The 18,237-nt window shown below is 42.9% G+C and overlaps 1 protein-coding gene across 3 annotated transcripts in view; it reads right to left on the bottom strand.

Annotated features, from left to right (window-relative positions):
* Positions 1–3,196, bottom strand: part of ADGRG7 (adhesion G protein-coupled receptor G7) — a 95,376-nt gene extending 92,180 nt beyond the window's left edge. For 2 of the 3 annotated variants that reach the window (XM_089331565.1, XM_089331566.1), the window contains exon 1: positions 2,639–3,196. In XM_089331565.1, the coding sequence (XP_089187691.1) occupies positions 2,639–2,753 (115 nt within the window). In that variant the 5' untranslated portion in view covers positions 2,754–3,196. The remainder of the gene's footprint in view (positions 1–2,638) is intronic. The other variant, XM_002716610.6, reaches the window with a different exon arrangement.
* Between the last annotated feature and the right edge of the window lie 15,041 nt (positions 3,197–18,237).

The following is an 18,237-nucleotide window of genomic DNA, read 5'->3' as shown; positions in this document are numbered from 1 at the left end:
TTTTATGTATATGTGCTTATGTGTATTTTTCTGAGTAAAACATTCATAGTGGGGCATTTAGCCTAGTGGTCATGACGCTAGTTAAGACACTCATATTCCATATCAGAGTTCCTTGGTTTGACTCCCGACTCCAGCTCCTGATTCCAGCTTCTTTCTAAAGTAGCCCTTGTAGGCAGTGGGGATGACTCAAGAGATTGGATTCCTATCACCTATGTGGGAGACCTGGATTGAATTTCCGGCATCCATCTTTCGCCCCAACTCATCCCTGGCTGTTGCAGGCATTTGGGAAGTGAAGCATCAATGAAAGAGTTCCCTCTCTCTAATAAAAAAAATTATATTTATGACATTCATAGTTCTCAACAGTTTCACAAATATGCAGGGCCTCTCACACCATTAAAAAATAAATTTAAAAGCAATTCATCTCTATCCCACATAGGGACCAAGTGAGAACATTCAACAGCTGCATGAGATTTGATGGGAAGAAAGCAGTGGAGTAGACAGGAGCTCAGTGAGTAGAAGGGCATAAAATGGAATAGAACAGAATGTACCCAGCAAGATGCTCTGTGTACTAACTACGCAAGGTGTAGTAGCAACAACAAACAGACCCAGTCTTTGTCTTTTTCTTTAAATGATAATGGTAACTGTCTCCTTTTCCTGAAAAAAAAAAAAAAAAAGAAAGTTTACCTGAAAACTGAGGGAGAGCTCTTTTTATAAAAAACCAATTGAATAAAGCAGAGCAAGGCAAAATGATTCTTCTAGGGGGCTAGTGTGCGCCTATCAAGATTTTCATTACTGACTATTCTTCTTTTGGGTCAGGAATCCCAAAGATATGTTTTTGTATTTATTTTAAGCAACTCCCCATAAACTTTGACTATTATAGCCTTCCCTCTCTCACCCAGCCCTCTTCCTTATGTGGTTTCTGTACTTTGGGCTTTGTTTTATCAGACTTAGTGTAACTGTATCTTTTTTTTAAAGATGTATTTATTTGAAAGGCAGAGAGAGAGAGAGAGAGAGAGAGATCGATCCTCCATCTGCTGGTTCACTCCCCAAATGGCTGCAACACCCAGAGCTGGGCTGATCCAAAGCCAGCAGCCAGGAGCCTCCTCCAGGTCTCCCACGTGGCTGCAGGGGTCCAAGCACTTGAGCCATCTTCTGCTGCTTTTCCAGGCCATTAGCAGGGAGCTGGATTGGAAGTGGAGCAGCCCAGACTTGAATCGGTGCACAAGTGGGATGCTGGCACTGCAAGCAGCAGCCTTACCCACTACACTAACAGGGCCAGCCCCGTGTAACTGTGTCTTTTATAAGTTAGGTGTCACAAGTAAGAGGAAAAGAAGGAAGAAAAGACTTCATAAATATGGACCCCTTAAATGAAATCTCACAAATTTAGCAGCCCTAACTAGGCAAAACACCTAGTTCATAATTTTTTAAATATGAATTAAACTATTTTACACAAACCTTATCCAAGCAAAATCACATTTTTCCTGAGCTTAAATTTTCTTATTTTGATTCTGACACATTTTCTACTTTTCTAAATTCTATTAATATAGTATCCTGTAAATATTGCTGTTTAGGGGAGAGGGGCAGTCCCATTCCCAGCTACCAGCACCCTATCAGCAGTCAATGGATTTGACCCCTGTTGTCCTCAGCGACGGATCTTTGCAGCCACACGTTGTGCTCCTGCCTGCTACCCCCACCCTCCTGCTCAGATGCCTGTCTTGCAGCTCCCTTGACTGGCATGTGTTACCCCTACTTACCCAGCCTCTGTAGAAACTTTCTACAGCACACCCAACGTGGAATCCCTTCGTGGAGAACCTCTGCAACCTAAGGAACCACCCTTGGGATTTTTGAGTTTCTTAGTTCCCCAGAGTTTTTCTTGAACATCCTTGTTTCATACATAACTACCCCTCCCTTGCCTGCCTTTCCCATGTCACTGCTGGTACACAGCAGGGAACCTGAAAATATTTCTTGAATCACCAGGGAGAAAAAAAAATCATTGTTTAATGATTTTAATTTTCGGGTAATGTTCTACACCTGGAAAGTGAGACATTTTGAGTAAACCATAAAGTCAGTTTACTTAGCATAAGATGACTAAGATTCTCTTTTTAAAACACAATTCCATTCTGCACGTTTGATCATGTATGCAAGTACATATGTATGCCCATAATTATTTACCTTTCTCGAATTTGCCAAACAAGCCAAAACATGTGTTACTAATGATTTTTGTTATTACTCTGCTATCAATTCGGCCAGGAGTTAAGAGCATAAAGAAGCCAATTCAACCTGCCCGCCCCCCAGCAAAGTTTTAAAAGGACCTGTTCCTGAACATATGGCTCTCTTTCTCTCCACCTCCTGATCTTTGTCTCTTGCTCTCTCACTCTCCTTCTCTGTTTTCCTTCTTCACCCCTCCCCTATAGTCTATTGGGTTTCCCCCAATAAACCCTTTTCCTTAAAAAAGAAGCCAATTCAACCATGCTATCCTTCCCCTTTCCCATTCACAGGCACACATACACCGTCATATATACAACCACCCTCCAGCCATCAAACGACTAGGAACTTTCCAGTAGTGGCAGTTAGGCAGCAGGGACAGAGGCGCAATGCCTTCTTTCTCTCTGAGATAATTGTAGCAGGAAGCCATTACCTCTCTGGATCCTGATCACCAGCCTCCAGATGGCCAGTCCCAGAACGATGGTCATCAGCAGCCCAAACACAAGGGCCACCAGCAGCCTGGGGTTGCAGGCACGGCAGGAAACCATGGTGAGGCCAAGCCACAAATCTGCTCCTTTGGGAAAGGCAACTGACTTCGCTTCTCCTTAAGTCAAGAAGTTTAATCAGAAACCATTCTAAAGAATGCAACTCATCCCTCCTTTCAATGCTCCGTCACAGGGAGGGAGATGTCCCCCTTCTTTCGGATGTTTGAGGAGGGAGTTCAAATCACCTCCTAAAAGGTGCATTGTCTGCTTGCAAATATCCTCATCCTCCAGCGAAAGAGAAAAGAGGTGAACTGGTAGTGAGGGAAAAGACAACTTAGGGCAATAAAGCAGAAGGGGAGGGGCTAGCCAAGAGGGCCAAAGGGTGAGTATGCAGCCAAGCAGCAGTGAAAAGTAAATGAGAAAAAGGAAGAGGAGACCAGGCAGGCAGTGAATCCTGGTGGTCATCCATGGCCTGGCTGCCTGTGCTTTTACTTTAAAGGATCTGGCCAAGGTAGACCAGCAGATGTTTCAGGTAACACAAATACCTTCTTGAGGATAAGCAGCAACAGCCATGTGTCATTCTGGTGTTTGTGTTTCTTTAAGGAGCCTACATTTTGACAGTTGTGGCTGTTGAATGGGTACATGGGCACCAGGTGAGTTTTGAAAGGCACTAAACCAGCCGGCGCCGTGGCTCAATAGGCTAATCCTCCACCTTGCGGCGCCGGCACACCGGGTTCTAGTCCCGGTTGGGGCGCCGGATTCTGTCCCGGTTGCCCCTCTTCCAGGCCAGCTCTCTGCTATGGCCAGGGAGTGCAGTGGAGGATGGCCCAGGTGCTTGGGCCCTGCACCCCATGGGAGACCAGGAAAAGCACCTGGCTCCTGGCTCCTGCCAGGATCAGCGCGGTGCGCCGGCTGCAGCGGCGGCCATTGGAGGGTGAACCAGCGGCAAAGGAAGACCTTTCTCTCTCTGTCTCTCTCTCTCACTGTCCACTCTGCCTGTCAAAAAAAAAAAAAAAAAAAGGCACTAAACCCAGCATTAGAACCCAACTGTTGCAAACTGTAGTCCTCCAAAATTCACACGTTCAAGTCCTAACCCCCAGTGCCTCAGAATGTGGCCTTCTTTGGAGATAAGGTTGTTATAGACGTAATCAAGCTAAAATGAGATTACGAGCAGAGCCCTCTTCCGACATGGTGGGTCCTTGTAAGTAGAGGAAATTTGGACACCGTGTGCCTAGAGGATATGGAGAGACACAGGGAGAAGACAACTGTATCTATCGACTTTTCATCTCCCAAAGGAAACACCAGAGTCAAATCTCTTACGAAGAAAAGAGATTGCTTTAGCTCACGTTCTGGAGGCTCCAAGGTCAAACAGCATGGCGCAGGCTCGGCAAGGGCCACCTGGTGGCTGCATCACGTAGGGGGTGCATGGCAAGGGTGAGAGCGAATGCCCGAGCAGGCAAGTGGTTACATCTGGAACCAGAGCACGGAGAGCCGGGTGAGACCAGGCTTGCCCCGGTTGTAACAGAACCTGAGGGGTCCCCGAGAATGAAGTCTACCTTCTGAGGGCATGCCCTCCATGACCTGGACCTCAACCCTGCTTTTTTTTTTTTTTTTTTTAAGATTTATTTACTTATTTGAAAATCAGAGTTACAAAAAGAGACAGTTTCCAACTGCTGGTTCACTCCCCAGATGGCTGTAATGGCTGGAACTGGGCCTGTCTGAAGCCAGGAGCCAGGAGCTCCTTCCAGGTCTCCTACACAGGTGTGGGAGTCCAAGAGCTTGGGCCCTCCTCTGCTGCTTTCCCAAAAGCATTAGCAGGGAGCTGGATCAGAAGTGGCACAGCCAGGACTTGAATGGGCACTCATATGGGAGGCCAGCACTGCAGATGGCAGCTTAACCTGGTACACCACAGGGCTGGCCTTCTAAATCTGCTATTGGGAACCACCCCTTCAATCACATGGACCTTGGTGGGAACACACAATTAAACCATACCCAACCCATGGCAATGGCCATCTGTAGGCCAAGGAAAGAGACCTGGTACCGATCCTGCCCTCAGAGTCCTCAGAAGGAACCAGTCCTCTTGACACCTTGATTTTAGACTTCTAGACTACAAGAGGTTCCTGTCCTTTAAGCTGCCAAGTTTGTCACAAGTTGCATAGCAAAGTTTCAGTCAAGGATGGACCAAATATATGACAGTGGTCTAATAAGATTATAATAGAGTTGAAAATTTTCTATCACTAAGTCTGGCATTGTGGCACAGGGGTTTAAGCAACCTCCTGCAATGCCAGCCTACCATATCAGATCACTGGTTCAAGTCCCAGCTGGTCCACTTCCAATCCAGTTCCCTGCAATGCACCTGGGAAAGCAGCAAAAGATGGTCCAAGTGCCCAAATGGGAGACCCAGATGGAGTTCCAGGTTTCTGGTTTCAGCCTGGCCCAACCCTGGCCATTTTGGACATCGGGGAGTGAACCAATTGATACAAGATTTCTTTCTCTGTCTCTCTCTCTCTCTATCACTTTCTCACTCTGCCTTTCAAACAAATAAAATAAATCTTTAAAAAAAATTTCCCTTGACTTACTGATGTCATCACAGGCATCCTAACATACATGTTTGGGTTGTTGTTGACGTAAACAAACCTACCTGGCCAGTCATCAAAGCATAGCACATACAATTATGTACACTGCATAATCTTTGATCATGATAATAAATGACTACGTTACTGGTTTATGTATTTACTATACTTTTATGATCATTTTAGAACATACTCTTTCTACTTATTAAACATAAGCTTCCCGGGAAAGTGTTTGATGCTGGCACCAGCTTCACATAACCTGATGATTACTCCATCCCTTGGTTGATCATTTCTCTTGTGTTTGATTTTTTTTAAGATTTATTTTTTATTTATTTGAAAGGCAGAGTTACAGAGAGAGGGTCACTCACACACACACAGAGACAGAGAGAGAGAGAGAGATCTTCCATCTGCTCGTTCACTCCCCAAATGAATGTGCCAGGCTGAAGCCGGGAGTCAGAAGCTTCTTCTAAATCTCCCATGTGGGTACAGGACCTAAGCACTTGGGCCATCTTCTGCTGCTTTTCCAGGTGCATTAGCTGGGAGCTGGATTGGAAGTGAAGCAACAAGGACTCATATGGGATGCTGGTGTCACAGGTGGTGGCTTAACCTCCTATGCCACAACACCAGCTTCCTTTGTGTGTGATTCAATCTCACGTTGTTTTCATCGTGGTCCTGGGAACAGGCTCACATATCTACCATATAAATTCCATCTAGCCTAGGTGTGGAGATGGCTATGCCATCCAGGCTTGTGTAAGTATACTCTATGGTGTTCACAAAATGGTGAAATCATCTCAGGAAATGGTGACATTGTCTCAGGGTGTGTCCCTGTGGGTGACACATGGCTGTACTCTGCTATGGCGGCCCTGGGAAGTTCACACTGGCTCTGACTGCCAACTGGCATCCCTCTGCAGCTGTAGCGCTGGCTCTCCTGCTGAGGAGCCCACATCCTTTTCTCCTGCCCCTTCCCCATCCTCTATGACAGACAGATAATGCACACTCTTCTCCTCGTCACGTGAGGAGTGCAGATAACACTGGTCTGCTCTGGACGCTGTCTCCACCCTTCCAATCCATGAGTGCCTTCAGTGCGTCAGAACTGGTTCAGGACAAGGGGTCTTCGAAGCTCCCTGTAAGACTTGTAGTACATGTTAAAATGAAGGACAGTCACATTTAATAATCCTGAAGGCCCTTTATGCCTTCAGGAGAGGGTTTTTTTTTGGGGGGGGGAGGGGGACAGGGGGAAGATATACTTATTTTTCCAAAAGGCAGAGTCCGAGGAAAAGAAGGAATTTCTTGAGCAGAGAGCCAGGTACAATGAGTATACATTAGGTAGAAAATCTGGCTTGACCGTTCCTCCCCATTGCAAATGAAGGACAATTTGAGCATCAAAATAAACAATTTTTAAGGCTAGTTCCATGCTTCACTTCTGATCCAGCTCCCTGTGAATGCACCTGGGAAAATAACAGAAGCTAGTTCAAAGGCTTGGGCCCCTGCCACTCAAATGGGAGACCCAGGTGGAGTTCCAAGTTCCTGGCTTTGGCCTGGCCCAGTCATTGCAGTCATTTAGGGAGTAAACCAGCAGATGGAAGATCGCTCTCTGTGTCTCTCCTTCTCTCTCACTCTGCCTTTCAAAAAGTTCATTAATGAGATAAATAATGTTTATCAGTAAGCATAATTATAATTAATAAATTTAGTCATTAAAATAACTAATATAAATTTACTAATAAATGATTATTTAATAATCAGTGTTGTCATAGATAATAAATAATACTTAAAACAGATTATAACCAATTAGATGAAATAGGAAGCCTGCTGAATCTGAAACTCCTGGCATGAACCCCTCAATCTGTGTTTTACAAGTCCTCTTATAGGGAATTTTATGCCTGCTAAAGTTTAGTAACCACTACTCTGGGGTGATTTTCCCAAATCAGCAGACTAGCAAATGGCAAGACATTACATGGCCTTTTGCTTCATAGGAAATTCCTTAATGTTTAAAGAAATCTCATGTCTTTGCAGATTGCCAGATAAGCCTGCTAATATTCATTGGGAGCCTGTATTTCTCTCATCTGTAAAAACCACTCTTAGTTTTGACTTATTAACAAATTTTAGTGAACTTATACCCAGAAGTATCAGAAGCTCTGAAATCCCCTTTCTTTCCCTGCTGTCTACACTATGACCCCGTGTAGGGTTCAGAACCAGGAAAGCAACTTGATGACCTCCTGTGCATTGACGACAAAGGCCAAGCTCAACCTTCCCACCTATGGCCCCTGCGAGCCAAGCCTCTGAGCCTCTCCAGTGGCATTTGCTACCTCTTCACAGTTACAACTCTGAGCTGCTACTGAGAGAGAAATCCCCTACTTGTCTACACAGCACCACCACCCTCAGTTTCTAACCTGGTCGTCACCAGAGGGCAGAGAGAAAGGGATCAAAAAAGCTTCTCCAGACGAGAAGGAAGTCACCAGGTGACTGACTGGCTTCCTTTGACCCCTCCCACTTGGCTCTGTAGGCCTTTGTTCTCCAAGAGCTTCCAGCTCTTCCCAGAGCCAGGTGTTCCAGATAGGGCCTCAAGGGCTAACTGCCTTCTGCAGGGGAAACCAGCACTTTTGTGTGGAAAGTAACTCCTTTAATGCCAGTAGCAGGCTGTTGTCTGTGAAACTACAGAATGTTTCATAGAAAACACCAGACAGGGATTCACGTGCGCTTCAGAACATGAAAGAAAAGGAATTTTTTTTTTTTTTTGGTTTTAAATTTACATCTGCATCTTGCCCCAACCCTCCCACTGTCTCTTTTGACTTATTCCTTTTTTTTGTTTATTTCCCTGCTTTGTCCTCTTTGATTCCTTCCCTTCTACATCTCCAAAGTCTGAGCTGGGGCGGAGATAATGGTCAACCATGGTCTGAGAGACGTAATACAGGAAATAGTTTGATCTTCTTATTTTCCTTCTGGAGTCCTCATTAAGTGAAAGGCAACCCTGGAGTTCATGGCAGCTGAGCAAGACCATCAGCAGAGAGGTATTCCTGCATCAACCCCAGCTCTTCTGAAAGTGGTAATAGGAAGTCATAAGCTGAGGCAAGATGAGCTGATGTTTTCAATGTTCTGCATAAAATAGCACTAACATTTACAATGTGAGGAGATTATATTCTGGATCCTAAATCTTTCCATTTGCTTTGTTGTTTTCATGAACGTGTAAGTATCAGTTACCTACTATTGCTGTACAACAGATCACCCCAAAACTTTGGGACTTAAAGGCACCAGCCACTGACTCTTGGAGAGGACCCAGCAGGGATGGCTTTGCTCCACAAGTTTGTTTGGCTGAGGCATCTGAAACTGAACCCAAGCTTGGGAGTCCAAGATGGCCCTCCTTACTGTCTAGGGTCTCAGCTGCGACAAGGTTGGCTGGACCTCTCTCAAACTTACAATCTTTCCTCCTCTGGAGTCTCCTTTCTTAAGAATCCACCCCAACAGAACAGCTTTGTTTCTTTGCATGGAAGCTGAGTTTCAAGATAGCAACAGTAGAGAACAAGACCTTTTGAGGTCTAGGACCAGAAATTGTTCCATGTTGCTTCTACCACATTATAGTGGTTAAAGAAAGTCTCAAATCCAGTCCAGATTCAAGGGTAGAGGGGGCTCCAAATTTATGAATTCAGGAAAGCGGGATTCATCAGGAGCTAAAATAGTTCCTTTTATTTACCAATTTGTCTAGGCTATGGTAACCCAGATATTTGCCCAAACATTATTCTAGATGTTTCTTTTTTTAGATTTATTTATTTATTTATTTATTTAAAAGGCAGAGTTACAGAGACAGAGAGAGGAAAAGACAAAGAGAGATGTTTCATCTGCTGGTTCACTCCCCCAAATGGTTGCAATGGCTGGAGCTGGGCTGGTCTGAAGCCAGGAGCCAGGAGATTCTTCCAGGTCTCTCACATGGATACAGGGGCCCAAGCACTTTGCCCATCTTCCACTGCTTTCCCAGGCACATTAGCAGGGAGCTGGATCACAAGTGAAGCACCCAGGTCTCAAACACACACCCATATGGGATGCCGGCATCTCAGGCAGTGGCTTAACTAGCTACACCAGAGTGCCAGCCCATCAATGTTTCTGTGATGGCATTTTAAAATGAGAATGAACATTTACCATTTAAATGGATAGACTTGGAGTAAAACAGATTACCCTGCATAAAGCGGATGGGCCTCAACCAGTCAGTTAGTTACAGGCCTTGGTAGAAACAGAGGAACAAGGGGATTTTACCAGCAGACTGCCTCTGTACTTTAACTGCAGTACCAACTCTCCCCAGCCTGCTAGTCTACCCCACATATTTTGAACTTGCCAGCCTCTACAATTGCATAAGCTAATTCCTTAAAATCCCTCTCTTCTTATTTACATGTACATTTATATGTATATGTGCATATGTTTGTGCATGCATGTGTGTGCGTGTGTGTGTGTGTGTGTGTATAAACACACGTATCCTATTGGTTCTAGTTCTCTGGATGACTAATACAGGGACCTTTTTGCAATAAGCACCCTGCATTTTCCAAGACAGGAAGGCCCATAATGCCTGGAATGATGATTAATGGCTCAACATACCCAAGGACACTAGGTAGAGAGCCAGTGTATAAAACATTAGAGGACATGAAGGATAACAAGTACAGCAGCCACTAGCTGACAAATGATTCACAAGCATAAAAACTACCTACTTGAGAAATGTTGAAATGACAAAGACTGATTCAGAAAACCGGCCAAACTGGTTGAGCCATAAAACAGTACAAGTATATAACCAAGTCAGTTTCACAACAAGGATAATGTACTTTATGATTGGCAATAAACTTGGGCGAGCTTTATCTTCATTGCTGGCATTTGCTGTATGTGTTATCTTCAGCATACCATGCTCCAGCTCTAGCACATGCCCTATTTTGAAATCAAAAACATTAAGCTTAAAGCTAATGCTAGGGGCAGGCATTGTGGTGCAGCAGATTAAGCTGCTTGGGACACCCACATCCCATATCAGAGTGTATGGATCCAGCTTCCTGCTATTGCACCTGGAAGGCCCAAGTACTTGAGTTCCTGCCTCCCCTGTGGGAGATCTGGAGGGAATTCCTGGCTACTGGCTTTTGCCTGGCCTAGCCCTGGCTTGTTGCTGGTATCTGGGGAGTGGATCAAAGTGCTCTCACTCTCTCTCTCTCTCTCTCTCTCTCATCCTGTCACTTTGCCTTTCAAATAAATAAATAAATCCTTTTAAAAAACTAATGCGGGGCAGGGGGGCAGCGCTATGGTGCAGGGGGTTAAAGCCCTGGCCTGAAGCACCAGCATCCCATATGGGTGCTGGTTCTGGTCCTGGCTGCTCCTCTTCCGATCCAGCTCTCTGCTGTGGCCTGGGATAGCAGTAGAAGAAGGCACAAGTCCTTGGGCTCCTGCACCCATGTGGGAGATCCGGACGAAGCTCCTAGCTCCTGGCTTCGGATTGGCACAACTCTGACCATTGTGGCCATCTGGGGAGTGAATCAGAGGAGGGAAGACCTTCTCTCTCTCTCTCTCTCTCTCTCTCTCTCTCTCTCTGTAACTCTGTCTTTCAAATAAACAAAATAAATTTTAAAAAAGACACTAATACTGGGGTCAGCACTGTGGCATAGTAGGCTAAGCCTCCACCCGTGGTGTCAGCATCCCATATGGGCGCCAGTTCGAGACCCAGCTGCTCCACTTCCGATCCAGCTCACTGACATGGCCTGGGAAAGCAGTAAAAGATGGCCCAAGTGCTTGGGTCCCTGCACCTCATGGGATACCTGGAAGAAGCTCCTGGCTCCTGGCTCCTGGCTCCTAGCTCCTGACTTAGGATCGACCCAGCTCTGGCTATTGGGGACATTTGGAGAGTGAACCAGTAGATGAAAGACCTCTCTCTTTCTCTCCCTCTCTCTGTCTGCAACTCTGCCTCTCAAATAAATAAACAAAATCTTTTAAAAAACTTAATGCTAATGAAATGGGGCTGTATTCATTTGCAAAGACTGCTATCACAAACTACCATAAACTGAAAGGCTCAAACATGACAAATGCATTGTCTCACAATTCTAGCAGCTAGAAAGTCAAGACCAAGATATTGGCAGGGCCATGAACAGTCCTTGAATATGCTGTGGAAAGATGTTCTCCCTGTTTCTCCTTTACTCTCTGGTGGTTTGCTTCCAGTCTTTGGTGGTCCTTGACTTTTAGATGCATCACCCCAACCTCTGCCTTGATATCTACCTGGTATCTCTCTCTCTCTCTCTCTCTCTCTCTCTCTCTCTCTCTTTCTCTCTCTCTCTCTCTCTGTGTGTACAATTTTCCCCTTTATATAGGAACACTTGTCATATTGGATTGGGGACTACCCTACCCTAGTATGGTCTCATCTTCATGAATTATGTTGAAATGGCACAATTTCTAAATAATGTCACATTCTGAGGTGCTGGAGTTAGGACTTCAACATATGAATTTGGGGACAGGGACACAACTTGATGCATAACAATGGACTACAGTACTAGTAAATTAAAATGTAAGATCTTCACAAAAATAACTCAAACTCTTTGTCTAAGCATTTTTGTGACCTAGATGACGACCCTTTGTGAACCACATTGCTTGCTAATGAGTTGTGTTTCCCTGATCTGCCACTAGAGGGTAGAATTGCTGCTGTTGTCTTTTCCGTGGTTAGGCTATTTTACACTATCCAGTACTCCATTTATTTCCAATACAGGTACATTAGAAACAAAATAAATTTAAGACTCATTTCTGGAGGAGTAAGAAACTGAGAAGATTTCATTTTCTGGGAAGATTGGTATGTCCTAGCCATCCCTGTCCATCCCTGACCAAATCAAATCACCAGTGATATTCAAAAAGAAGCTGGCATCTCTTCCTATGAGTGGGTGATAAGCAGAGATAAGGGGGAAAATGCCTGGTCTTAAAAATAAGGCAGTTCCAGGTACAAAGGATCTGAGCCATTCACTATGCAGGAAAGTAGCCTCCAAAGTGGAAAGAACCTTCACTTCTGATTTCAGGAGATTTACAGCCTGAAATGGGCTTGGCCATTAACTGACTGCATGATTCAGGACAAGTCTCTACCTCTGTGGTCTAGGGTGGGTTCTTACCTACACACAAACTTTTAGGACTGCTTTTCTTTAAGTAATATCTTCCTTTGACTTCGATCTCCTTTCTGTTTCTGTAGCTTGCTTGCCATACAAGCTTACAGATTGAGAAAGATACCCGAGGGGCCAGCATTGCAGCAAAGTAGATTAAGCCACTGCTTGTATCATGGAGGGAGCACCAGTTTGAGCCCCAGCTGCTCGGCTTCTGATCCAGCTCCTGGCTAATGTGTCTGAAAAGGCAGCGGAACATGACCCAAGTACTTGGGGACCCTGCCACCCATGTGGGAGTCCAGAATGAAGTTCCTGGCTCCTGGCTTTGGCCTGACTCAGATCTGGCTATTGTGGTTATTTGGAGAGTGAACCAACAGATAGACAACAAATCAATCAATCAATCTCTCTCTCTCTCTCTCTGCCTTTCAAATAAATAAATAGTTTTAAAAGTTGGGAGAAAGATTCCTTAGGTGCTACAATAGAGATAAGGCAAATAGGGTCCTCTTTAGAGGATTATAATGGAATGTAAAAGAAGAACTTATGCATAGACATGGAGGATTGCATTGCATATACTCCAAAACCTACCTTGGGCTCTGTGCTATGGGACTTCATAGACAGAAGAGAGAAGTATAAAGCAGGAGGAGGGGAAGCTATTGAATTGAACTTTAAGATCTTCAGAGTTAAGGTGAGAGGAAGAAGGAAGGGAGAGTAATTCATACAATGTGGATATGGAGATAAAGTGTTTGAGGGAAAAGAGAGCAAAGCAGCCTGACAGGTACAGGCACCATCTATCAGTACAAAACCAGAGAGCAGCTATCCACTGGATTAAGTTCAGTTGAAAGGGTTTCGTGTTGTTTTATATGCAAAGGGTCCAAGCTTTGAGGCCAAGGTTAATTGTCTTAGACTTCACCTCCAAGGCAAGGGAGCCTGGATCAGTTTCTGAGCAAGGAGCAGGGTGTTGCATCCTAAATTGCCAAGCCCCTTAATGATGAGGGCTCTTAGTCCTGTGTGTTTCCGAAACTGTGTGCATTGTGTCTTGAGACACAGTTCAGCAGGTGAGGGTCACTTGGGCTCCACTTGTAGCTTCTTACTCAAAAGAGCTAAACCTCCCTTTAGGACATCTGGTGATATTCAGAAAAGCCTGATCTCATGACAGGACCCAGATAACAGGTACTTTCTCGCTTCCATGTTAACATTTCCCTAGTCATGAAATTCCTCCCACAACTCATATACCCAATCAACAAACACAAGCAGACTCAAAAGCAGTGTGGAAAAGTAAAATTAGAAATCTTGATGCAAAAGATTTTTTGAAATCCATGCATAGTTTTCATAATACACATTTTCCATGAGCTTTTTGAAGACTCCTCATACATATGGCCTCTCCTTTTTAAGACATTACATGTTAAGAAATAACGGCATCCAATCTCGAAGCTATTGCTTGAACTACTCTTCAAAGAGAATGACCTTGCAGGTGGGAGGGTGGTTATGGGAGGAAAAAGCCGCTATACTCCAAAAGTTGTACTTAATAAAACAGTCTTAAACTGTCAACTACAAAAAAAAAAAAAAAAAAAAAAAAAGAGAGAGTGACCTAGAATTCAATAGGACATCATCTTAATAGCTATACAATCAAGTAGTCCTATAAGGTGGGAAATACATGGGGAAAAGTGCAGGATTCACAAGTCTTTACACTTAGAAGGAAATACATTTAAATCTCTTGAAAGCTAAAGAGTAATGAAATCCCATTACATGACATGAGAGCCCAGGTGGAAGTTTCAGATTCTTGTGAGTAGGCAGAAAAGACAGATAATTATGACTCCAGCTCAGGAAGGTACACTCCTTGGACAGGGAAGGCAGGGAAACAACTTGTGTGGTGGGTTTGATATGTAACTGGAAATGAGACTCAGATGTTTATAACTTTGTTAAACTAATGGTTAAGAATGTTATACTACTATAGTTTTAATGATCTGTGATTACTTTAAAATTTACTGTATATGGGTGAAATGATCATTTTTCTGTTCAATTATTGTTTATAGCCATTTTCTATTAAGTAGGATCTTTTAGCTATTTACTTATTAAGCTTATTTGATGAAGTATTAAGCCTTTTTACTATAATGTAATTTTAAAATATGATAACATGTCATATTTTTTGTGAGATGTTATCTCAAAAAAAAAAGGAAAAAGAGTGGAAGGGAGAAAAGGAATATCACTATGTTCTTAGAACTATATCTAGAAATCACAATGAATCTGTTAAAGACTAATTAAAATTTTAAAAATTGAAATAAGTGCTGTAAAAAAAAAAAAGACTCAGGTGTGTCATTAGGGGCCACTGCCAAGAATCCTGTCCCATTCAGTATCTCTGGCCTGATAGCTCACCAGCCAACTAGGTATGCCCCACCATTGCCTGACATAAGCAAGTCACTTCCTTAATAGTAAGCCTACTTTAACATATAAAGACTTACAATTAAGTACAGAAATGTTCAGGAGAATCAAAGCCATCCCATTGATATTATGTGATAAAGAATTGCACATGTTTAGCATTTTAGATGTTTGTACTTTAAAATTAGTTTGTCTCTTCAGTCTTGCAAGCTCAATTTGTAAATGTGTAATTGAGCAACAAATTTTGGTGGTTGATTTTTGAAATCTCACTAAGTTTCTTGGAATATTTAAGAACATGAATATTGCCACCTTTATTTCTAAGTTTAATATATTAGATTTGTAAGAATCTCTTAAAAACTTGGGAGTTAATTAAACTTGGGAGTCAGTTAATTGAAGTACTTAAGAATATATTAAAAATATTTCAATCCTAAGTACAATTTAAAATGTTTAAAGGGAAATCTAATTATCTAAGTTTTAAATTGTGCCCCCAAATTAAAGTCTCCTTAAGGAGGCCAACACTGTGGCGTAGTAGATTAAGCTTCTGCCATATGGATGCCAGTTCAAGTCCCAGGTGCTCCACTTCTGAGGGGTGGCCCAAGTACTTGAGCCCCTGCACCCATGTAGGAGACTTGCACCCATGTGGGAGACCTGGAAGAAGCTCCTAGTTCCTGGCTTCAGATTAGCTCAGCTCCAGCCATTGCAGCCATTTGGGGAGTGAACCATCAGATGGAAGACTGCTCTCTATATCTCTCCCTCTTTCTGACTGTAAATCTGCTTCTCAAATAAGTAAATAAATAAGTCTTTAAAAACAATAAAGTTTCCTTAAAATTGGGTGTTAAAATTAATAGACTGTACATATGAAATAAATGAAATTTATATACCTTACATAAAATTTTAAAAATTTATTAGACTTAAAAATAGATTAATATTCATAAATTAAACTTAAAAGTTTAAGCAAGGATTATATTTTTAAATTGTTACTGGTTAAGTCTGGAAACCCAATTGCTCTGTCCAGTACACATCTCTTGAAAGCATCCTTCCATCTCAGTAAAAAATAAGAGTGGGAATAAGAGAGGGAGGAGGAAGTTTGTAACTGTAAAGCTGTATAGTTCTGCGTACATTCCTATAGACTTACTTCTAAGGGTACAGTTTAAAAACTTGTCATGTAACCCCAAATCCCATTAAGCTGGATGGTAAAAATGCCATCTTTTTAAGTGTTAAAGTGATTATATTAAGTGTTAAAGTGAACATGTAGATATAATTAAGTGTTGAAGTGATCATATAAATAGGATCAAGTGTTTGTAATAATAATAGAATTAAAAAGGGGAGACTGTTCCAATGTAGGAAGCAGTCCACACAGCAGACTCATAGAATGACAATCACTTTAAGTAACACCCTGACATAAGAATCAGCCCTTAAGGCTTCCTGGTCTGGCTGAAAAGCCCATGAGAGCATTTCAGGCATGGAAAGTCAAAACACTGTGGCAAAAAATGTTCTACATGAAGGACCTCTGAGACCCCAGTGGAAAGAAGTGGCCATCAAAGAATACTACTTTTCTTTAAAGGGAGAAGAGAACTCCCACTTTGCTTATGGCCCTGTCTAAGCACTGATGGAGTTTGTGGATTCAAAAGGCTCCTATAGCCTAGGCAGCTCATGTCAAGAGCCTTGGGTGGTCACTGATGTCATACATTAGAATGTTAATTGTTAAATTAACAACAGGAGTCACTGTGCACTAACTCCCCATATAGGACCTCTGTCCTCAGTGAGTTGTATTATGAGAGTTAACTGTAAAATTAGTTCTCAGTTTTTTTGTGTGTGTGCATGTGTGCCAAATTGTTGAAATCTTTACCTAGTAAAGAGTTGGTCTTTTGTGTACAAAGTTAATTGAGAATGAATCTTAAGGGAGAGTGGGACTTGGAAGGGGAGAGGGAGGAGGTGGAGGGGTAGGAGTGTGGGTGGGAGGGCAGGTATGGTAGGAAGAATAACTATATTCCTAAAGTTGTACTTGTGAAATTTATATTCCTTAAAAAATAAATTAATTATTGTTTTTTAAAAAAAGAATGCACCCTTCCAAGGTTAAAGTCAAAATCTCCCTTCATTGCCATTCATTTAGGGGAAATTCTTTATATTATTTCACATATATCCTCTGTTCTCTCAATTTTCTCCATCTGGGATGCACATTCGAGAATTTCCACATCTATTCACCATGTATTTCAACATTTCTTTCATCATTTCCTTGTATGCACTGAGAATTTCTCACTTCTCTGCTTGTATTATTCTTGCCCATAGCACTAGTAACTCTATTTCCCCATATTAATCCAAGTTCAAGATACAATCAGCATGGCCTTAACTGATGAGCTTCTATTGGTGATGAAATAGTGAGAAGGAGTATTCTGATATGGTCACAACTCAGCCTCCCATTTCAACAATGAGCAGTTTCCCAAACAAAGGAGATGGGAGGTTACAGAAACCCCTGAGACGCTGGTGAAACATCAACCACTGAGGTTGATATTGCTTAATAATCAGTCCGTCCTCACTGTCATGTGCATGCAGTCACGGGGTTTTGTCTGCTTCATGAAATGTCCCTCAGTCCTTCCTACACTGATAATCAAGAAAGGGATCACCCTGGAGGAAGAGGCACTCACTTGACTCACCATTCCTTGTCCCCACCCTAGCTTTGGTTTCTTCACATCACTTATTGCCTCAAATCACAGATCTTCTTTTTATTTTTTTTTAACTTTCCACTTCCCAAACTTTATTAAAGAAACAAGCAGTGGCAATAAATCTCTAGAACGTAAATCAGTTTTCTAGGATTCTTCCCTTGAAAGTGTGACATTTGATTTCCAACACACACCAGAAGCATATCTGGTGTATGCATTTCCCAAATGCACTAAGTAGTGGAGAAGCCGTTATCTGAAAATGTTCATCTTCCAACTCTCCCCAGCCCGTGTCCTTGTATGTTTCAGCAGCAGCCCCATATTTAAGTTTAACAGCTAACGCAAGAAGCCCATCAACTGTTTCTTGTCAATCTTGAATCTTAAAAGGCTGGTTAACACCTCTAAGATATTTTTGCAAGAACATAAGGCAATCACTGACGTTGCTGTCTTCGATGACCCGTCTTCACTCTTGCAGTGTCTCATTTTTGGATCTTCGAGTCAAACAATAAAGTTGCTAAATTCTGTTTCACCTTTGAAGTTAGAGCCACCAGAGCTGCGGTGGCTCAGAGCTGTGAGCTGGGCACTGGAATATGGCAGCACTTCCTTCCTCGAGCCCCCTGTGCTTCAGGCAGCAATGGAGAAGCCCTGGAACACGCAGCGCAGGCGCTCGCGATACCTGATTTTTGACTGTCAGATGAGGACAGCAACTCTGGCTTGAGTACCGTTGTATTCCTAATTCATCTCACACTGCTTGGCAACCTGGTGATGTCATAATAAAATCTACTGAATGGGTGATTCCATTGGCACCCACGGGTGGATAACCACAGGATAGAATTAATTTTCCTCATCT

This window comes from Oryctolagus cuniculus, chromosome 4 (genome assembly GCF_051225735.1).
Source record: "Oryctolagus cuniculus isolate XC-2025 breed Fujian yellow rabbit chromosome 4, ASM5122573v1, whole genome shotgun sequence".
Classification (NCBI taxonomy): domain Eukaryota; kingdom Metazoa; phylum Chordata; class Mammalia; order Lagomorpha; family Leporidae; genus Oryctolagus; species Oryctolagus cuniculus.
This window is presented reverse-complemented; position numbering and strand designations above follow the sequence as displayed.